Raw genomic sequence first — 18,897 nt, forward strand, 5'->3', positions numbered from 1 at the left:
GAGAATATTATTTCTGAATCACATTTTTTTTTTGCTTCCTCTAATTCTCAGACAGACTCTCCTTCCATTCTTTATCCTCATCACCTACCTAAGCTGCATCTGTACCCAAATACAGGCCCAGAACAGGCATAAATGAACTTGACATTTATTGTCACCTTTAAACAGATACTTAATTACATTTAGCTCAAAAAACAATGCTAAAATGAAATATTATTTACAAGCTTCATTCCAACCCTTATTTATCTAGTCTTTGCTTAATTCTATTAATACTTTTAAAACCCTTCATGATGTACTTATATATGAGATATACAAATTTATATATGTATATGACCATGTATATATATATGGACACATATATTTATATGTATCTATATATGCATATATATATATATATATATATATAAATTTGACTTTGTTAATACCTATACTATTTACATTTGTGTTTTTTTAAAGTAAATATTCTACGACTTTTATAGTACTTGAAAAATTCTCCTCTATATTGGGTATTCTTACATACTATTGGTGGGTGTTAATACATGTTGAACAGTTTGGCCACATAAGATGTGCATATCTTACTATGAAATTCCATCCTTAGATGAATTACTGTGTCATAGAGAAACTTCTATACATAGGTACACAGAGGTATAAACAATAGTATTCATTCCTAATAGCAAGTGCTTGTAATAGTGCATAACTGGAAACAACCTAAATGCCTTCCAACAGGAGGATGAATAAGTAAATTATGGCACATTCATATAATAGTAGTAAGAATAAATGATCTTTATGTTTCAACATGAATAATATAATTCAGAGGAAAACATAGGCAGAACACTCTTTGCCATAAATCTTGGCAATATTTTTTTTGATCTGTCTCCAAAAGCAAAGGAAATAAAAGCAAAAATAAACAAATGGGACCTAATTAAACTTAAAAGCTTTTGCATAGCAAAGGAAACCATCAACAAAACAAAAAGACAACATAATGAAAGGGAGAAAATATTTGCAAATGATATGGCTGATAAGGGGTTAACACTCAACATATATAAACAGCTCATACAACTCAACATCAAAACAAAAACAAAACCAAGCCACCTGATTAAAAAATGGGCAGAAGACCTGAATAGACATTTTGCCAAAGAGGAAATATAGATGGCCAATAGGCACATGAAAAGATGTTCAACATTGCTAGTCATCAGGGAAATGCAAATCAAAACCACAAGATATCACCTTACACCTTCGGAATGGCTATCATCAAAAAGAACATAAAAAACAAATGTTGGCAACGATGTGGAGAAAAGGAAACCCTATATACAGTGTTGGTGGGAATGTAAATTGATGCAGCCACTGTGGAAAACAGCATGGAGAGTTCTCAAAAAACTGAAAATGGCGGACTTCCCTGGTGGCGCAGTGGTTAAGAATCCACCTGCCAATGCAGGTTCAAGCCCTGATCCAGGAAGATCCCACATGCCGGGGAGCAACTAAACCCACGTGCCACAACTACTGAGCCTGCGCTCTAGAGCCCGTGAGCCACAACTACTGAGCTCACGTGCCACAACTACTGAAGCCCTTGCGCCTAGAGCCCGTGCTCTGCAACAAGAGAAGCCACCGCAATAAGAAGCCCGAGCACCGCAACAAAGAGTAGCCCCCACTCGCTGCAACTAGAGAAAGCCGGCACGCAGAACGAAGACCCAATGCAGCCAAAAAAAAAAAAACTGAAAATGGAAATAACATATGACCCAACAATTCCACTCCTGAGTATATATCCAGAAAAAACAAAAACAGTAATTAAAAAAGATATATGCACCCCAGTGTTCATAGCAGCATTACTTACAATTGTCAAGATGTGGAAGTAACCTAAGTGTCCATCAACAAATGAACGGATAAAGAAGCTGTGGTATATATATACAGTAGAATGCTACTCAGCCGTAAGAAAGAATAAATTTTGCCATTTGCAACAACATGGATGGACTTGGAGGGTATTATGCTAAGTGAAATAAGTCAGACAGAGAATGACAAATACTGTATGATATCACTTATATGTGGCATCAAAAAAAACTCACAACAAACTAGTGAATATAACAAAAAAGAAACAGACTCACACATATAGAGAACAAACTAGTGGTTACCAGGGGGGACATACAAACTATTAAGTATAAAATAAGCTACAAGGATATATTGTACAACACAGGGAATATAGACACCATTTTATAATAACTATAAATGAAGTATAACCTTTAACAATTGTGAATCAGTACACTGCACACCTGTATATAATATTGTACATCAACTATATTTCAATAAAAATTTAATTGATAAAAAATATAATCAAAAATATAATTCTGAGCAAAATGCGTTGCAGAAGGATATTTGCAGTATGGTCCCACTTAAAACTTCTAAATGTGCAAAACAATAATTACTATTGTTTTAGGTTACTTACATACGTAGTAAGAGTACAAAACCAGCATGGGAATGATTAAATCCTAAATTCAGGATTGGAATTTCAGGGGGAGTTGGGAAGGAAGTGGAGGGAGGGAATGGGATCCAGGAGGGGCATGCAGTAATTTTAAATTAAAAATGTTAAAACAGTAGTTTTAATGTTTTATTACTTTAGTTAGTGGTTGATACATGGGTTTCTTGTATGTCTAAAATATTTAATAATGATAATCTTGCTATTAGTTAATAGATAACATATCTAAAGATGTTTTTGGACAAAAGATTTTTGGAAAGCAAAGGTACTGATTTCAAATGTTACCTGAACTCTTTCTAATCAAAAAAATGAGTATGTTATGAAAACAGCAACTTAAAGCCACATGAGACACTGTGATCAAATGTCTCAGGGTAGGACTGCATGGACCATTAGCTAAAGCAACCTCACCTTCATTTTACAAAAGCAATTAGTACATGCTTCAGTCTTCAAAGTGAGCAAGGATTACCTACTCTTAAAAAGTTAATAAAAGCACTTGGCTTTTGACCCTTTGAGCTCAGCTGGTCCAAGATCTGGGTCAGCTTTTTTCCACTATAATAAAAGTTGCAAAATGTCATTTTCCTAGACTCCTTTTAAAAGCAGAGATGTTACATAAGTTATTGTGATTCAAAAGCATGCACTTTTATGTAGAGACAAGTGGATAGCTCATGTCATGGTGTTTTATTAATCAGTTATAACACTTTAAGTCTGAGTAGGGAGAAGAATATGGAACAAGGACAGGAAAGCAGGCACACACAGGACAGATTATACATTCTGAGCTGATTCAACTCAGTAGCTCACTTCAGTGAAAATTGGGTAAAGAAAAAGAGCAGACAGTCACAAAATCAGCTGGAGTCGGGGTCTGTGTGGGTCGGTGGTGGGATTAATGAGCACGGAAGGCCACGAAGGTTCACTCCGGGAATACTTCACGGGCAAAGTGGGAGTCATGCTTAGGGTCACAGAAATCAAAACATTTTCTGCGAACTGACCTCACAAGAATGGGAACTCGGAATGTGTGTGGCGGTGGCTGAGAAGGTGGGTGCACTGTTTTGACCCATCCATCCTGGTGGCATCAGCGGGCGGGGGTTTACCCTCACTTCCCCGTTAAGGCCCTTCCCAGGCTCCATTTTCTTATTTTCCTTTCTTTCTTTTTTTAAAAAAATTAAATGTTTATTTTTTCCCCTTTCCCAGCTTATTAACACTTGGCTCTGATGTGCCAGCTAATCCTTGGTGTATGAGCAGAGTGGCCAGTCACAGACTGCTGTTACTGTCTTAAATGGGGCAAAAGGGCATTTACGATAGATTTTCAGGCTCCGCTTTGAAATCATTTTTCTGAGGTTTACCCTCCATGTTTACCTTCAGTTATGCAATGATTATCCTGTGCCAGAGAGCTTTGGCTGGAAACACAGCCTGGGTCTTAAGTCATCAATTTATATGTATCTCTGAAGGAAACCTTTCTCTGTTCTTACCTTAGCCAAAAAGGAAGAAGAAAGAATCTCTATTATGCCCAAGATGTTGTAGGTAAGTTGGAATTCATTACTGAAGGTACATTTTATAAATTTACAATATCCTATGTGTAACATTTCCAGTGTTGTTCCCATAGTATTGCTATCGGTGCCATCTGCATACAAAGGACACAAGGCAAACACTTTGGGTTGTCTTGTCACCCCTCTACATTTTCCACCCTGGTGCTCCTGGCTGCAGGCAAGTTTTATTGGTGTTTGGTTGCATGTGGTCTATAGCCCCAGCATAAAAGAAAGGGCTTCAGTCTTTCCCTATAACTCAGTGGCACAATATTCTACTCTGTTGGGTTCTGGCTCTTAAATAAGCCCTCTGCATAGTTTCAATAAATCAATAACTCTTAGAATATGAAAATCTACCCACATAAAATAAGACTTGAGAAGGTCTAGTATCATACTGATCCCCAAATTGCTCTGGGTTTGGTCCCATCACTCCCTTCTCACCCCCATTGGTTTGTCATCTCATTTGTCCACCCAGGAGCTACACATGAGTCAACATGCGCGTGCTAATTTCATTCGGCTGGAATTCACTAAATGAAATTCTAGCTTCTTGTAATAGCACAAAGGAAAGATGTTTCTATTGCAGTCTGAAAGTTACATGTTCTAACTTGTTTCCATCAGTGAAAAATTATAGTCCAAAGTCTGCCTTATCTGAGTTGAAAAGCAATATATTTGATGGCATCCTTTTCAACCTGAGATGGGGTTCGTTTTCAAAAGTTTTACTTTAAATATAGCATATTGTAAAGGTATATTAGGAATGTCCTTACTCATCTGGTTTAGTTCTCTTTTTTTTTTTTGCCAGATGTTTATGTTGGTGAGAAACCAATAACACTGTCTAGACCTCTAGGATATAGTAATCAAGCACGAATGGAAAACATTCAGAGGTCACACTTCAATCTGGACCTACAACATCCTGCTATTCAAAACCAGATTAGAGATGATGGCTCATGATAAACGGAACCACACTGAATGCTGAGTCAGTGATTTGAGAGTTGTCTGCAAAAAACTAAATATGTCACAAAAAATCTGAAAGATAAAACAAAGTCTAGACATCATTAAACGAGCTGAACCCCTGCCCCCACTCCAAGTTGTCAACAACCAGATGCTACATTGTGACTTTTACATCAGCATCCTGTAAATCAGGAATCCTTAATCTTTTATGAAGAGAGGTTCCCTGAAGTCATGGCTTTCTGAGGGTGTGTGTGTGTGTGTGTGTGTGTGTGTGTGTGTGTGTGCACAACTGCCTAGATGTGTTCATACTAATAATAAATCCTCTAAAGAGACAGAGAGGGAAGACAGAGAAAAGTGATTTGTGGTGTTAGGATGTTCAGAGATCACCAAGCGAGATTTTCAGCAAGCAATAATATGCCATGGCTTTTTTTGCTATGTCCTGTTGATTTCCGTTGTCTAGAAGTTGTTAATTTGTTTTTTATTAATAGTGTTTCAGTTCTTGACTGAAATAGTTTACTGATTGGAGATTCCTGCAGGAGAGGATCAAAACTGACACCCCTCTGTCAGGATACTGAGTTCAACCCGAAGATATTTTTACTGTCAAATAATGAGGAGACTGGGTCAGTATCTCAGCAAGTCATAAAAATGGCCTTCTGCTCTCTCCATTTCCTGGCTGCCACTCTCAAGCTCTTATGGAACTTTTGACCTGGAACACATCTGTGTTATACTGAATGCAAGATGTGGGTCAATAACTGTCTCAAAAAAAGGCAAACCTTACTGCTTCCCAGACTATACTGGAGTAAAATCATGGTGGAGTACTTTATGCTTTTATTTTTATTCACTGGAGGAAGCAACCAGGTGAAATCAGTCCAGTTACTAGCATGAGAATTTTTTCAAATGTTGAGAAACATCCAAATAACTTACCTGGCTGAACATACCAACGCTAATGGGAAAAAATTTTTCAATATGTAATCCCTGTATTTAACACCCTCCTGGCGTACACACATACACACACACCCTACTACCGTCACATCCTCATAGTGACACAGAGGCTCTTCTCTGCAATGATTCAAATGTTTTCATTTCCATGTGCAATAATGAGAAAGTGATAATTATGACTTGAAAAGTTAGTTATGTAAAGAAAATTTTCACTTATAAATAATGTTCATTGGGATACAAATGAGCATGACTACCAAAGTACAGAAAAACCAGTAATGATGAAATAGTGTGGATATCCTTTGTTATAATGAACTTGGGTCAGCAGTCAGTTCCTGCTGAAGAGAGGAGAGAGGGAGAAAGGTAAAGAGGGAGGGAGGGAAGAAAAAAGGAGGGAAGGAAGGACAGGGGACAGGCCCTGATTGGCTCAGCAAGTACCTTAGGGTATCTGTCACACCATGCCTTAGAGGCTAGTTTTCTCTGTAGGTTACTTTTTTCCTGCCAAATAGACTCTAGACTACTGAAGTTCAGAGACAGTTTTTAATTTATCTTTATCTTTTCTACCACATAGCATTATACTCAGTGCACAATCAATATTAGCTAATTTGTAGTTAGTACAAGGTTATGCCCATCCAATATAAAAACACTCTGTTACTCTTTGCTTCAGTGCATGCTGTCTGCCTTCTTGACTGTACAGTGTCTGAGCCACGTCTCACGTTTTCTCTGTTTCTAAGGACCCTTATTTGAAAATGAAATGTTCAACCTTAAGAACTTTCCTGCTTTCTTTCATCCTTTGGCCTCTCTATCTGGGAACAGTAAGATGCCACAATTAACTATATTCTTTGGAATATATTAGTGAAGTCACTTCTAAGAAAAACAAGGCCATGATACATGAACATACTGTCAGTATTCAAAACATGCTTTAATTAAAATGTGGAAGCTGATAAAAGAAGTACTAATACAAATTCATATCTTCTTTGGTGATTTTCTCATTGATTTAATTAACCTTTGCATTCAGTAGATAATTGACTTTCAAACTACTGAAAGCAATCTCGAATGTCACTGATCTGAGATGAACTAGAATTTTTTGAGATCATTTTATATATATGAAAATATAGAATTGCTTCACTATGATTGAATACTTAATCCTCAAATTCTATTATCTCAAGTATTTTTCTGCTCAGAGTGTGACAGAACCTTTGTGACTGGTAAACATTTAAGAATATAATAATTATGCCATATTTTAAAAAGATGGCATAATGGTGTAATAATTATGTCATAGTTTTAATAACTCATCTATCATTATTTTTCTTTTTTAAAAAAGGATCCAAAATAGGAATATCTCTCAAAGTTATTATGGGCAGAAAAGATGTCCTTACTTCCAGATTGGTTCCATAAGAAATTCTGTGAAATAACAAAAGACTCAGGACAATCTATTTCAGGTCTATAGCCCATGTATATTGAGATCTGAGACCTATCTTGTCAATAAATGAAACTATTTAAAGCACAATCTCCAACTTTAGTTCATTCTGATTTCTGAATCAGTCAAAAAAAGCACCCTGTTTTAGATAGTAACGTATTTTAAACCTTAGTACACTTCAGTTCTGTAAACAGGTCAGTATCTCATCTTAAAGACATGATGAAAGACATGACCTCATAGCACCTTGGAAGTAACAAGTGTTTGTCCCGTAAAGAGAATGGCCAGTTCTCTGGGAAAGATGCGCTCATTTGTCTGATCCTTCTTTGCAGAGAGGGTCTCCCTGGCTCCACGGGGGCACCCACCGATGGTCTGATTTGTTGACTTATGTTTACAGGTTACTCTGCTCATGAGAGGAGCTGGGCCCACAGGGATGAGCAGAGCAGTTTAAACGTGTTTCTCAACCTTTATGCTCATGTCCCATCCCTCCCACCCACCCACGATTTCTCTGTCTTCAGCATTTTGTAAGATGCAGTTTGCACTAAGAAAACAATAAATCAATCGCGTATATTTTTAAAAGCTACAAGTGCTCTTTCCATCACTGCCCCTTCCAGGTGTGTCTTTTCTCATCCCCCCCGAGAGTCACTGGTTTAAAGATCAAATCAGTGATGAGCTTCAGACTCCCCTCAGTGTCCAAGAGACACTATACAGTTCTTCCTTAATAACATGGGGTTCACATTGCCCAAGCTGGGCCCCTCTTAAATTCAAAGGTAGGATTCAGATGTCATCTTCATGGCTGGCAGTTAAGGACTGTGTCTGTCTTGTTTGTCCTTTGGTGCCTAGCACAGTGTTTTGTGTACGATAGGTTCTCAATAAATATTTGTCAGATTAATTAATAATTATGGGCAGATTTGGATGTTACTGAGTTTTGTCCGTGGACGCCCACTAATGGATTTTTAAGGTATTGTCAAAAAATACCCTAGCTTAAATGGGGATAAAAATAGTAGTCTATACCTCTCAGGATTATTTTGAAGATTAAATGGGAAAATGCCTTTAGAGCTCTCAGCACAGATTCTGGCACTTAGTAGGCAATCAAATGACAACTTAATTATTGTTATGATGTTATTTGTCATAAAGAATGCATCCAATGATAATAACCACCTACGGCTGGGTGTCATGTTTAGTTCATATTACAAAAAAATTTTAGTTTGTATTAGCTGCTTAGTCTTTGGCTGTGCCTGAGAAAAGCCACAGTAGCACTATAGATGTGAGTTTGATTATTAAAGGGATGTGTAACTTTGGTTTTCTTCCATGGTTAGGTCTTCATCAATAATTCCAACCAAATCCTTCAAAAATATCAGCGGTTGTTCACAAGCAATGCGGGAAGAGCACAGAAGGATCAATGCAAACCCATCATCATCACAAATAAACAGCTCCAGCACAGGCCTTCTGGACAGCACATCCTCTTTCTTCAAGAATGGCAGATTATTATTAAGTGACGGGAAGCAGAAATTGAAAAACACATACAACGGCAAGCTTAACTTCAACCTACACCTTAATCATTTCTCTGCAATAGAGACCTTCCGGTGGAATGTTCTTTTTAATCCCATTTTGGCTTCATGATATAGCTTCTGATGCTTAGGCAGACCTGTGACTAATATATCCCTTCTATTAAGCCTTTGACTTTGGACACATCCCATTTGTGTAATTATAGTGACCTTTGGCAAACTATGCAGACTCTTCCTACATACTATTTTAAATGAAGAAAGTGACAGAAGTTTTGCTCCAGAAACAGAGGCATGTGAAATATCCCTTCAAGTGGCAGCCTTGATGTTGAACGTACTTTTTCCCATCCCAGAGCTGGGCCACGTGCTTGAAATCTCACCTGCTGGTACGGCTGCTCTTTCCCATGTTTGCCTCCATCTACATAGCAATTTTCAAAGCAGGTTCCAACTCGCTTGGGAAGACTCTCAGATATTGTATACCTAGCCTGACAAAGTCATATGCAAGGACTTATTTCCTCATCGATGTGCGAAAACAGTTATTCTCTAGTCACTTCATTTTGGATTTCAACACGGTCTGCACAAAAGTCACCTTCATTAGATTCTTCTTTGTTTTGCCCCACAGGTACAGAAGTAAATCCCATTTCCATTGAAATGTTACCTTTTCTTTTCATTTTTTTGGACTTGTTGAACTGCTTTTGCCCAAAAGGCTAAGGCAAATTATAGGAGTGTCACACTATAGTGGTGAAGCTTCCTTGCAAGCAGGGCATAAGGAAAAGAGAAGTTATACCAACCAAAACTAATGGAGGGTTTACTTACGCCAATGACTTTTCTGAGTACTTTGCATAGTGGCTCATATGATCCTTAAAACAATTTCATGACACAGGTACTATTTTCATCCTTTTTATATTGGTGAGGAACAGACTTGCCCAAAGTTACCCAGTATAAGAACCAGGATTCAAACCCAGGCAGTCTGATGTCACAGCCAGCTCTCTCAGCCACTATAGTATATTTCCTCTCATCAAAGCTGGCCTCAACATCAACATGCTTCTCTTTTTATTGAAACAGTCACATCTAATTTAATACATGCTCATATACACCCTCCAGAAATGTGACCGTGTCTCATGAAGCATCATTAATGGTTGTCTCTCAGGCCCTTCGAAATGTTCTATCGTGTTGCATTCTTCTAGAGAAGTCTTTGTTTACTGGAGGAGCCTGCATATTTTGAGGCATACATCACTCTTGGTTAAAAGGCATTCTATTTGCCCTTACTTGCTTTTCATGGTGAACCAATGAGCAGAAAACAGTTCACAGGAGTCAGTGTTTGTGGTTGCCTGTCGTGGGAAATGGGCCAGAATTCTTGATGCCCTACTGAATTCGGAGCCAATATACTGTACAGTATGTTAAGCATTCTTTTTACTGGTGAATTGGAGACCTGGTCAGCTGAAATGTAAAAATCCATTTCACAAAAGACAGAAGATGCTGAACATCCAACAAAATACCCCCGGAAGCAGGGGTGGGAGGAGGGTCCAATCTAACGTATGTACTTGAAGCATTTATTTTATGTCCATTGAATCTCATCTGGATTGAGACTGGTCTAAATTTTCCTAACTTCTTCATAGGCAATTCTGTTTCTCTTCCTTCTCTTCAATGTTTAGCAATGGAACTAGTGACATGTGTTCATAACATGTTGAGGTGTTTAGATTTTTTCTCCTTATGTTTCCCTAATAGAATAGATTGAATACTTTTTTAAAAATCAGTGTTTTAAAAAACAACACTATAGAAGTTGTTCTTACCTTTTTAGATGTTTTTAAATAAGAACTAATACTTAATTTCTTTTTGGTTTATTTATTCATTCCACTTTCCAAATTGATGAAAGCTACACGTGTCTTCTGGCTTTTGCCTTACTTTCAGTCTCTCTCTGTCTTTCTCATCTGAATTTTAGTTTCTTTTCTTTTTCCTTAAAGGCAGTCCTATTGGTGCATCAGTCCAAACCTGTTTGTGGAGCTTTGTCAAATATACATCAAAGAATTCCAGCCATCTCATGTATGACGGCCCAGCATCTCGGGCTATAAGAATTTTTGACTATAAGTATTTGAAAGCTACAGTAAGTATTAAGCAGGGACTTTAAATTTAGGGTCTATGGATAGATTTCAAGGTGTCCATGAACTTGGAGGAGGAAAAATTACATTTTTATTGTCACTAAACTTTAATTGAAAGGTAGCATTTCTTCCAGTTATGAATGTTGACAAACTGCCATCCCTGCACACACAATGGTACTAGCTGTCCTGTGACTTTGTCACCAGTAGAAATTTGACTTTTCCAAATCACATTACAGTTGTTGCAGATATCACAACGTCTCATTTACATTCATCTCTCCTCCACAGTTATGGTAGCTGTCAAACCCATTCCAGAACATACATGATTGCAGTTTTTCTCTCCACAGATGTTCATGGGATGCTGCCGGCCCCATTCAGCCGCTAAACAGGAAAGTTGAAGATCTGCATGTTGGTCACCTAGATATGGATGTTGTTCCCGAGGATTTCCTCTCTATAATGGTTGGTGACAAGGAGACGAATCAAAGATGACTGTTCAGTTTAATGCTATTAATTATAGCTGCAGCAACAATCTGCATGCTGGTATCTTTAAAAAACATCAAATTTACATTTACTTCCCTATATTTTGAACACATTATCCTGTTAAAGAATTCATTCATCTTATATTGCCATATCAGAAAATTTTGGTTTGAACACCTTGATCAGTATATTTCGTTCTAATTGGTTTCTGCTATAATTCTACATATTTTATTTATATATTAAAAATACTTTTCTGAGAAGTGGTTCATATGCTTCACCAGAATGCTAAAGAGATCCATTGGCACAAAAAAGGTGAAGAAGTCCTATATGAAAGGATTAAGGGGCGACAGGTTTTCAGGAATAAAATGCTCCCTGGAGCCAAGATGTCCTTGTGCCCAAGGGAAGGAAGCGCAAGGACACAGCAGACATGTAAGAAAGATGCACAATTTGCCCAGAGGATGGTTGTCGGCCCCATCTGTCACCCACTGTTAACCTCAAAGTTCTTATTCCCTGAAAACACAGTGCCATCCTATGCTTTTAGGAATAATGGTTGTAGAGGGAACAGGAGTAAGAGAACCCCTGTGGGCTGTGGGTAGGCAGAACATAACAATTACATATAAAGGAAGATGCAATTAAGACAGCCTGTTCCATCACTCCTCATGACTAGAAGGCCTTTCCCTAGCAGCAATTCTGTATTTTGTTTATATAAGGCTGTGAATCCTTAAAAATAACAGATGGAATCCTTGTTTTATACATAAGGAAGTTTAAGGCAAGCAGAGGTAAATGATGGTTTGCGTACATAACACCATTTGGGGTAGAAGAACTGGGAACTTCTAAGTTATGTAGCAGGGGTGTGTGTGTGGGGGGGGTGTGTATGTGAAAGAGAGAGAGACAGAGAAAAATAGAGAGTTAAATTGATTGAGAGAGAAAATACCTAACAAGGAAACAAAACTTTGTCCCATGGCCAAACAGTCCGGTCAGGTAAAACCTCTGAAAGAAACTGAAATCTCAGGTTAGTTTCTGAGAAACTTGGTGAAAGTCATCAAGGTAACAATCATCATGGAAATAACATTCCGGGTACTATTAACAGAAGTATTTCCCTCCAGAGGCTTCCAAACGTGTTTTACCTGTCATCTCATTAATTTCACAACATAAGAGCAGCAGGAGGTTTGGACTTTCTACTGCTCTCCATTCTGCAAGAGAGGGCAAAGTGGTGTGATGTAAAATGAAGATTGGATCTGATGTTTAGAGAAGTGGCTTTTTGTGGATAATTAACAGCTAATACTTAGCCTTTGGCCAGTGAGAGGGTGGGGTGCAGAGGAGAAGCTTGAGGGAAAGGATAGAAGTAAGTGGTCTTGAGGTCTGGATGTGCACCAGATGGGTCTACGCTTGATTGAGCTATGAGCCAAGGATAAGAGAGAACACAGAAAGAGTCCAAGTCCCCAGTAATCAGAGGCAGTTTTTGTGGTAGCCAAAGTCCTTTCTTTTTAAGTATCATGTCTGGATATTCTACTGTGTGAATCACCAAAGAGGTCATATTTGTCTTAGAGAAACCTGAAGATACAAAGAATTTCTTCCTTCAGTGGACCTGAAGCAAAAGTCCTACTTGCTGTTAGAGCTGGGGAAATGTTTAATTTTTCATCACATGTAAAAAGTAACTATTTTTCTCTAAGTGGTCTTCATTCAGTGCTATATTTTGGACTCCATACAGACCCTCAATATATAACAGATAACTGACTAGGCAGAGACAGCAACTTTCCAGGGATAGTATCTTTTTTTTTTTAAAGAGGTCAACAGCCGTCAAAAGTTCTTCATTTATGAAAATTTAAGAGGAGGTCTGGGAAGCAAGACTGAATCAACCTTAGTCTCAAATCAAAACACCAAGCTACAACAAGATATTTTTGTGTTATCTTTAATAAGGCATTATTTGTGGAATCTTTCCATTTGGGACGATGGATTTATCAAGAAAAACAACAGTGAAGCAACAATTTTTATTTTTTGTCCAAGCCTCAACCAATTACAGTCATGAATTTTATACTCTCATATCTTATGTCTTAAACTTCCTCTGGTCAACTGGAAACTGCTATCACTTAAATCTACCTTAAAACCCACTTATTGTAAAGTTGGATTTCTTTAGGGTATCACATTTTACTCTAAAGCCATAATAGAATGATTAAATTTAAAATATTTTACTCTCTCCCCTACCTTATGGTAGACTTGACATTGTTCACTCTCTCCCAGTCCTGGGCAATAGGGTTTAGTTCAAGAAAGAGAAAGATATTCATGAGCATTTGGGACAAATTTATAGCCTAAAAAGGTATGTTATCTTCCTAATCTGCTTTATCACAATCACAAACCTTAACTTTCACCTCTTCAAGTCATGTCAGGACAATTAGGTCAAAGTCAAATGGCCTTTTATCAAGAACACACAGCACGGAAATCTGGACTGACACTTGGAGGCCACATCTAATATTTTTAACCATTCCGAACTTCATTCAATATATGGAAAAACAACTGGATTAACCAAGAAGGTTAAGAAAACACAATCTTTGACCCATCTATGCAAATGACTTAAGTATACAGACTTAGCAAACAAGAAGGAGCCATTAAACACTACTGGGATACCTTCCCTGGATTTGGAGAGGTTTTTTTTATTGCGCGATGCTATTCTTTTAATCAATTTATGAATATTCTTAATACCAGAATCAACCAGAAGTTCCCTTTTCCTTAATGTACCCTTTCAAACAGTCTGCCATTTAGTGGCTGTCTCATAAGCCCTAGAATGTTTGAACTGCACGCTGTATTTATGTTTTATTATATTTCAAACGCCTGCCTCTTGCATACCTGACACCCTCTCGGACCTCAGAGCAGCCCCGGGCTGCCAGAGGAAATACCAGCAGGCTTTCACCAGGCAGGGTACATTACTCCCCTGCCACTCAGCCTCCCAGGCCCCTCTCCTGCTCGCGCCAGGCCACCTCCGCCAGACAAGCTCCAGAGCCGACCCTCACCAGCTGAACAGACCTCGGTGCTTTTGCCTGGTGTTGTTCATCACCACTGATTTCCTGACATTTCAAAGGACCTTGCTTTTCTTTTCAAGGTTAAAAAAAAAAACCCCAAACCCACAAAACCTCTCATAAAACCTTATCTAGAAATAACAACACCAGAAATCAGAGAGGCATTGGAGTTAAAAAACAAAAACAAAAACAAAAAACAAACCCACTCCAGAAGCGTTAAACCCCAGAACAAGGGAGATTGATTGAAATCATTGCCATGACAGTGATGAACTTTATCCAGCTGATGAGATCATGAATTAACCGAGTTAATAACTGTGTGCCTGTGTATTTCATTGTTTTGCTTTTCAAACCTCTCGTCCTCACCCTCCGCCCTTCACCCCTCACCTGCCAGCCGTCTGTCTCGGGTGTTTTTCCAAATGACATCCAGGGCTCTGGCTGTGGAGTCTCGGATGTGATCACTGAAGGACCTCCGGAGAGGGGCTCTCAGGGGCCGCGCCATCACGTTGGCCTCGGGGTCCCCCATCCGCCGCAGCTGCAGAGGACTTCAGCGCAGCCTTGGCGCAGCGACCATCCCTCGGGGCCGCTCCTGCGGAGGTCCCTCCCCGGCTGCGGGCTGTCGCCGTGCCAGGCGGCCGGGCTGCGTGCGCGCCGGGCCCGGGGGCGAGCGAGCCGCGCGCGAGCCCTGCGCCCTCAGGAGCCCGGCATTGCGGCTGGGCTCGCGCAGCTGCCCAGGGAGCGCCGACTGCAGGCGGCCGCCTGGCCGGTCGCCAGGCCCGCGCGGCGGCCACATCTGGAAAGGCTTACAAATGAGCCCACGACACCCTCGCGCAGCCCTCGAGCTGCCTTCGTGGCTGTCTAGATGCTTCTCGCTTCCTGTGTAATCCAGTAACTTGACTTGGTAGAGCTCGGCTGATGCTCTAGTCAATAACGTGTCCCCCTGCCCTGGCAAGCCAGGTCCCCTTACAGTTTTGAAGGAAAGGCCGGGCAGGAGGCAGAAAAGGGAGGGAGGGGGAGGAGGGGTGGCAGGTAGGGTTCTCTTCCATTCTCAAGGATAATTCTCACTCACATTTATGTTTTGTCAACTCACTTGTGTTTTTAGATTGGGCTGTTTACGGGACAAAGTCCAACCTTTAGTCGTGTTTGCGGGAAGGAGATAGGCTGTAATGAACGTTCTTCACATCGGTCTGGATTCCGGCTAGGAAGCAGACACCTGAGTTTTAAACTTAATATTGATCAGCTCCTCATAATTCCCCTCTAACTATGCTTCTACTTACATTCAGTGGTTTCATCAGATAATTCTAAAGAAGGATCAAATGTCCCCTGATTTTGTGAATCTTCTGGTTCCCAGTAAGCAAACTTCATCGTTATAACTGCACATCAAAAATTCTGCCCAAAAGAATTTAAAAAATAAGTAGTGCCAAGCTCCATGAAATCAAAATACGGGCCAACTGCTTCTTTTACAAGATACGTTTTTGAGTTTCTAAAATGCCAAATGAATCTATTTCTCTGCCAATGAATTTGGCTGATTTTTTACCTTTCAATGCATTAATAATCCTCTTTTTTTTTAATTGTCCCCTAAATCCAATATTATAATTTTCAATGTTTGGCATGGAGGCTTAATTATGGCATCATATAGTATCTAAGGGCTAGTTTGTCACCTTTGCGAAATTACATAATGCTGTAAAAGCACTTCATAAATTGCACAGCACCATGCAAATGCGAATGATTATCATAATTATTTTTATACATGAAATCATTTTTCAGTCCCCAAATTTTCACAGCGTGCATCCTCTTTCCCATCAACTTTGACAGCTGAATTATTCCAAGGATGATGATTAAATTAGTGCAATTGTGCTCACGAGTTACAACTAACACTAGTACCACTGCTTATGAGTAACCCACGAGTCCTAAAGTGTATTGTTTCCAGATTGTTCATGCTCTACCAACGTGCTTCTGGTAGACACTTACTTCTTTGCCTTATTATTGGGCTGGGCATAGATTAGGAGGCAATAAGTACCAGCTGCTGAGGCGTGTAGACCTCTGTGCCTGTGGAGGCCAATCCCAAGGGAAAATCCTCCATAAAATCTCAAAAAATTTGACTGCCTAATACCCGGGTCCATTTTAAAGCGAAGTACCCAAAGTCTGTGTGTGTGTGTGTGTGTGTGTGTGTGTGTGTGTGTTTCTCCTTCAAAGAAGTCTGGGTACCTTGAAGCAGGTTGACTCATTCCTGGTCACGTGGAACCGGACAGGTCTATGTGGACCCCTTTTGCAGAGGAGCATCATGAAGCAACCATAGCATGAGCAGTGAACCACACACTGTGCTAGGCATGGGGATGTTGAGCATGAATAAGACACTGGCTCTGTCTCTGAGGAGGAAGAATCACATTGGTCGCAAATAATTTCAAAACAGTGTGATTAGTTCTGTGATTGAAGCATGTGCAAAGGAGCACAAAGAAGGAAAAGGTTGCCTGGATTCCTAAATCCTCTTAGGCACTGACTTCATCTGAATTTCTAGAACTGTGACAGAGTCAGGGGCATACAGTCATTCCTAGCACCGATATCAACAACTGATTGTATGAGTCATGCAAAGTGACTGACTATAATGGCACAAAGATTTTCTATACCCAAATGCAGAGAGGAAGGGGGAGCAATAAAGGGGAAATAACATTTACTGAGCACCTATGATGTACAACAAACTCTTCTAGCACTGGCTATGGACTCATGTATACAGACCACTGCTGTTATACAGACCACCATCGGTGTTATTATCTCCACTTTAGAGACGAGGAAACTGAAGCACAGACAGAAAAGGTCAGATAGTAATTGGCAGAGCCAGGATTCATACTCAGAACTGTCTGCATCCAAAGCTCATTAGCCTCCCAATCAATTTGAATGGCCAGAAACGAATGATAGTGATGGTAATGACTCATTAAAACTATCTAGTCTCAGTTGATACTAAGCTATGGGCCAAAGCTCCATAATCTTATCCAAATAAAATCACCACTGGACCCATGGTGTAGAGGAAGAAGTCTGAGTTTCAGATGAGTTTTAGGTGATGCTAGTTATGGAAACTCAAGGGCAATGAGTCAAGAGAACCAAGACAATCAAGTCAATGCATACTGTCTAATGATGGAGCATTCAAGTCTGAGCTCCAGAGTGTTCCCAAATGACCCTCCTTCTCCTCTGCAGCACTCACTTTCCAGGACAATACTCCTAGTACTTTGCTTCTTGGAAAAAAATCTACTTATTCTAAGTACAAGTTCCATTAGGTAGAATGACCTAAGCTATCTGAAAGGTTTTTAGGTCTTTTAAAAAAGGAAACTTACCAACATAAATGTAACATTTATTGATCAATGATTGGAGAGGAGGAACACAGCTAAATGTTTTCCAGCAAGGTGGGCTTTCATTATTGATTTAACCATAGCCCAAAGTGGGGCGGGCAACTTGGTCCCTCATTTCTAAAAACTCATTAAATCCAAATTTCATTGTGAGGCTATTTCAAGTCCTTACGGATGAATCTTGTCCACATATCATGGGTATAGTGTAAAAACCATTCTAATAGACAGCCAATTTTAAATTATTTTTGTTTCTGTTTTCTGTCTGCATTTATTGGCCGTTAGAAATGTTCCATACAGAAAAAGTGCTTTTCAGAATTCACTGTTTATAGAATAACTCCCCAAGTTTTATTTCTACAAATTTGAGATAATCCAAATCTCCTGTAACTGTGAGAGGTGAAGATAGTATGTGATAATTAGTGTTGGTCTCAGCTTGGCAGATGGGAGGAGTGGGAATATGAGAAGTCATTTGGTGTTTTTCAAGATCCCACTGGGAATCTTAAGAGCAGTCAGAATAGCAACATTATGCTCTGATTGCTTTTCAGAGCCTTCTTTTTGTGATAAAGGGCTAGTTTCAGCCATTGGTGGAGCTGCCCTCTGACCTGGGGAAGCTTTGCAAACTCTTCTAGATCCCTGGAGAGCAGAGATTCTTGTCAGTATACTAAACTAGAGATTCTGGCTTAAGTACGTACATCTCTAGTATTGTCCATCTAAGAAGATCATCCCACTTTGGTAATGTATTACAGATTTTATCTAATTTTGTCTAATTTATAAATTTCATCTTCTTATTGCAAACAAAACTTTTAATTTTATAGTGTTTCTAGGTGCTGTGTGCTTCGATTTAATGACAGGGACACCTTCTTTTCCAAGCCCGTATAACATAAATCCACTTGGGCCTTATGACCACTCTCATTTGCTGATGCAACTTATTTATATGCCTTCTTTGGAGCAATTAGAACATTTAGGATTACCTGAAGTTCTGGTAGGTTCCTTCAAAACAATGTGAATAATGAAGGGAAATGGAATGTTTATTTAGAGTCACTGCCATGCATGGATCTAGGTCTTTGGTGCAGGAAGGAAATTACTAAAACTCCATTTGGTTAAGTCCTGTGAGTGATCCAGCCCCTGCAACAGGACAGCAGGTTTAGTGAATGACAGTGTCTACCCTGGCCCTACAGGTCGGCC

At 39.4% G+C, this 18,897-nt stretch overlaps 1 protein-coding gene across 4 annotated transcripts in view; it reads right to left on the reverse strand.

The window, feature by feature from the left end:
• DLC1 (DLC1 Rho GTPase activating protein) overlaps positions 1-18,897 on the reverse strand; it is a 412,196-nt gene that overhangs the window by 169,721 nt on the left and 223,578 nt on the right. Inside the window, exon 1 of one of the 4 annotated variants that reach the window (XM_082608639.1) lies at positions 14,762-14,992. The exons of the other annotated variants lie outside the window; for them this stretch is intronic. Coding sequence (XP_082464765.1) covers positions 14,762-14,900 — 139 coding nt within the window. The 5' untranslated portion in view covers positions 14,901-14,992. Of the gene's footprint in view, positions 1-14,761; positions 14,993-18,897 lie in introns of those variants that run through there. 4 annotated transcript variants of the gene reach the window in all.

This window comes from Mesoplodon mirus (genome assembly GCF_964341445.2).
Source record: "Mesoplodon mirus genome assembly, chromosome: 20".
NCBI classification, from domain to species: domain Eukaryota; kingdom Metazoa; phylum Chordata; class Mammalia; order Artiodactyla; family Ziphiidae; genus Mesoplodon; species Mesoplodon mirus.